This window comes from Anoplopoma fimbria, chromosome 17 (genome assembly GCF_027596085.1).
Source record: "Anoplopoma fimbria isolate UVic2021 breed Golden Eagle Sablefish chromosome 17, Afim_UVic_2022, whole genome shotgun sequence".
NCBI lineage: Eukaryota > Metazoa > Chordata > Actinopteri > Perciformes > Anoplopomatidae > Anoplopoma > Anoplopoma fimbria.
In genome coordinates this window covers 25,694,381-25,698,705 of record NC_072465.1, presented here as the reverse complement: position 1 = coordinate 25,698,705, position 4,325 = coordinate 25,694,381, and the positions used below count along the sequence as shown (strand labels likewise).

The 4,325-nt window shown below is 40.4% G+C and overlaps 1 protein-coding gene across 1 annotated transcript in view; it reads right to left on the bottom strand.

Annotated features, from left to right (window-relative positions):
- Positions 1-281: 281 nt before the first annotated feature.
- LOC129106427 (acidic leucine-rich nuclear phosphoprotein 32 family member B-like) overlaps positions 282-4,325 on the bottom strand; it is a 4,326-nt gene continuing 282 nt past the window's right edge. Inside the window, exons 1-4 of the mRNA XM_054617819.1 lie at positions 4,281-4,325; positions 3,986-4,164; positions 3,659-3,902; positions 282-3,063 (exon numbers count right to left, since the gene is read on the bottom strand). The exon at positions 4,281-4,325 is cut by the window's right edge and continues 282 nt beyond it. Of these exons, the coding sequence (XP_054473794.1) occupies positions 2,542-3,063; positions 3,659-3,902; positions 3,986-4,164; positions 4,281-4,325 (990 nt within the window). The 3' untranslated portion in view covers positions 282-2,541. The remainder of the gene's footprint in view (positions 3,064-3,658; positions 3,903-3,985; positions 4,165-4,280) is intronic.

Here is a 4,325-nt window from a genome sequence, read left to right as displayed (position 1 = left end):
TAAGTAGCATGAAATTGAAATACTGCTGTAAAGTACCTCAAAATCAGTAAGTGAATGTTCTTAGTTATATTTCACTGCTGGTTATTTGCATCTTTTTAGACAAAATCAGGCAACATCAAGAGAAAAAACAACTTAAAAATAATTTGTTTTCCCTACGGGTAAATAAACAAAATTACGTTGTTACTATAAATGATTATTAATTGATTAGAAATGTCTGGATTAATCCTGAAAGCCACCAAATCATGACCACCTGAAAGAGAAACGAGACAAGTGAAGCCTTAAACATTTTTATTGGCAAACTTTTACAGTTCGATCTGCATCAGACTCGCTGAGGTTCAACTGGCTGAACATCAGATCCAAAAACCAACAGTCAGTAAACACAACCGTCACAGTCCTCCTCGACTCCAAACACGTAGAAAAAAAAAGCATTTACTTAAGAAGCTTTGAGAAGATCAAAGAACAAACCCGGCGTTAAAATCAAACAATATTACAGCGTCTCTGTTATCATTTAATCATTTTCTAACCAGGATTGAAAAGTTCAGCCACAGTTTTACAAATAATGTCATTTTTCAGAGAACACAACAGAAAAGGATCATAAAGAAACACTTTATTATATTTGCCCTTAATATCCTAAAAATGTCCTAGAAAGAACTATGTGATCTGGTAATAATTATAGACGTCTGTAGACATATTTCACTTCCACGTTCAGCTGCTGCTGTGCTTTAACTAAAAGATTAAACCACGCTAGTTTAGCCATAATTGGAAATGCACCAACTGAACACAGTGTCTATTTTTAATATAATTAGTGCCACAATATATAGTACTTTCACTAAAAATTTTGGGAAATTATGGTCTATAAAATAAACCATTAAAAAGACAAAGAAAGAAATATATATATACTTTTTAAAAAAAGTCAGATTTTGACGATGTTCATAAATTAATAGATCGTATATTTTTGTTTTCTCAGAATTGCTCTAATGCTGCGTTCATGTCATGTTGGAGTTACCGTTAATACCAGTTGTGCAACATGTAAATAACATTCAAGGTCGTATTCATGAATAAAAACAGATTTTTCTGAAAGCTAAGTCGTTTAGAATCTAAATGTTTCTGAAAACAAAATATATGGAAGTCAAAGTCTGTTTTGAAGTTTTAATGCGATATTGTCAATGCACAGTATTTTTAACCCTCACATAACCGATTCTGTGATCATGTTGAGTTGTTGTAAACATGACATGAACACGGCGTTGAGGCCTCAGCACGCTTCAAACGAGCATACTGAACACTTGATTCTGTTCTGATGGGTTCACTACGACCAACAAACGGGAAACAAAGAAAAAGGAAAACAAAGCAATAAATTCTTATTTTTCTCAGTTGTGCATCCACTAAGCTTGCAGAAACATTTTCAAACAAAAAGACGCAGATTCTGTTCCTGTGAGTTTATAAACTTTACGTTGAGTCCTGTCGAGGAACTCTAAACTGAAAGAGCTGCAGTGACTTTTGATAAAGTATTCAGGATTAAACATTTAGACACTTTCACCTCCTGATAACTTCCCTCATCCAGCAGCTGGATACACAATAAGGACAGAACTGACTCCTGATTACTGTCAGATATTTAACATCTACAGAGATTTATTGGTGGTTAATGGCTTTTTCTAAAAGGCATGTTTGGGGCGCTCAGCCTCCCAGAAGCCAAAAATTGGCTTTTTCTCCCCATCATACTTTCTACATGAACAATTTACACCAAGTATAGTTGTGTGGGGAAAAAATACCACAAGCAATTTGGTGCTCACTATACAGACATATTCTGACAGTACACACATTTTAAGAAGACAATTAACCTCTTATTAGTAGTGTTACTGTTGGGAGAATCAAAACAATCTCAAAATAGAACTTTTCTTGAAGAATTGCAACTTGATTATCATAATAATTACCTTTTATTGCAAATTGTGAAATTGTTTGTGTAACATTGTGCCTTTTTCCAAATTAATACAACATTATTTACGACAAATGTCTGATTCATTTTAGTCTTGCGTCAAAAAAATTGGAACCAAACTGCGTAGTTCTCCCCAGAAAACCTCTTTAAGACTCAAAAACAACATCTCAGAGATTATGGGACCTGCAAAGCAAAATGTTCCGAAATAATTCATTTTAGAAGCTGCTACCATCGTATGTTGAAGGTGGAACAAAAGAGGAAGGTTGGTTAATTTTGGGATCCAACTAACCCGAGACACACGACCATCAAAGGTTAAAAACGATGCCGATCAACCAGCTGTGAGTGTTTTATTGTTAGTCTCAGTGTCAGCGGAGCAGTTTTGTGTTTCAGAGGCTTTTCCGGAAACAACTCAACTCATTTCTGCCTCCAACTGATTTATTTTTATTTTAACGACAAAATGAAAAATTTAAAGTAAAGCTCTCAACAGTTTTCCTCTAGTTACTGCCCTCCTACTATTCACAGAATCCCTTGCAACATCACCCAGAGAAGAGGGCGGGGCCTCTGTTCTGCTCTCTGATTGGAAGTGGAGCCGTTGAGTCTATAAAGTCTTAAGGAGCTGAAAGGTCGGATCGTCCAACTTCTGAGTGACCCTTCAGCAGGCCGAGCCTCACCACCACCACCCGCCTCTTCTTCTGCTCAGACTCTTCATCAGACTCTTCCTTCACCTCTCCCCTCTCCTTCACCTTTCGTTTCCCCCTCTCCTTCCTCTTCTCCTTCTTTGCCTTCTTCTTCCTCCTCCTCTTCTCTATGTCTGCCTTTATCGCCACTACTTCCTCCTCCTCTTCCTCCTCTTCCTGCTCCTGCACTGCGTCCTGCACTTCTTCCTGTTCCACTTCTAACTCCTCCACCGCCATCTCCATTTCATCTACTTCTTCTTCTTCTTCTTCTTCTTCCTCCTCCTCCTCCTCCTCCTCCTCGTCGTCGTCGTCTTCTTCTTCTTCTTCTGCTGCTGCTGCTGCTGCTTCCTCCTCATCTTCTTCTTCCTCCTCCTCCTCCTCGATAGCCCCTGCATCCATTTCTGTCATATCCTCCAGTTTAATCTTCATCCTCTGTCGTCCGTTCAGTGTTTGCTGTCAGAAGCAGAGCACAAAGTTAAGAAACAGGAATGATGTTCTCTTCTCCGATTCGTTCATCTCGAGAGATAAAAACTCTGATGCGTCACAACAACAAAAAACAACTAATAAAAATAATCTCTGTGAAAGGTTTTTACTTTAAATGTTCATTTTATCTGTATTTACTGTCGCTTTGAAAGATAAGATGAGATATCCTTTATTGTCCCCCAGAAAAATTCATCCCTGATGTTGAGAAACTTTGGTTTAATATGGGAGACGGAGTTTTACAAATCCACCTTCTTTCATTTGATTTTTTATTCATTGTGACATTTATTTAATTGTGACAAGAATTGTGTGCAATACAACTTTATTATTATTTTTCAATATCGTGCAAACTTTACTTTTCTGTTTTAGTTTTTGTCAGGCACTGGTGTCAGCGTTACTTCTTATTCCTTTATAAATGTATAGATTGGTAGTCCGTTGTTTTTCTTATACATCTGTTGTAATCTGACTCCAACTGTGGCACAAGAATTTCCTTCTGGATTAATAAAGTTTATCTTATCATATTTGAATAGTGCAAACACAACGTTGGCGTAACAGGTTTGATACTCACAGTCTTCTTGCCGTTTCGGAGCCTCTGCAGCAGTAACCGGACGGTGTCTTTGTTCTGACACAGTCCCATGGTGTTGAGGGCGTCCAGAGCAGAGCCGGAGCAGCCCTGCTGGCGGAGCTCCGCCCCCAGAGCGGCCTGCAGGAAGTTGTTCTTCCAGATGTTCCTGGTGAAGAGCGGGATGGAGAGCGCCACCACGGCCCGGCGCATCAGCAGCGTCTGGGCCTGGTCCTCCGACATCTGGCTGCTACACAAACAAACAGAACAGAACTTTTCATCCCAATCGCCCGCGAGGAAACTTCAACCGAGCGTGTCCCGGCTCAGACTTACTGGCTGCTCTTGGAAAGAGCGTTGATGTCGGGGAACAGCGAGGTGAGGCAGGTGGTGACGAGTGGAGCTTTGTCCTGGGCCCAGCTCAGGCAGCGCCGCCAGGGGAACGACGACAGCGGCTTTCTGTTCGACACTTTCTGATGGAAGGGATTGTCCGTCTGCCGCGCCAGCACCTTCATCTGCACCGCCGCCGGGGAACACAACATGCCACCATTACACAACAAAGAACACAAAGAATACAAAAAGTGCGATGTGTCTTTAAAGGTTTTAGAGCAGGCGGCGCCTCCGTCCTCACCTCCTCTTTCAGCTGTTTGCTCCAGAACTCCATCATGGGCTTGCG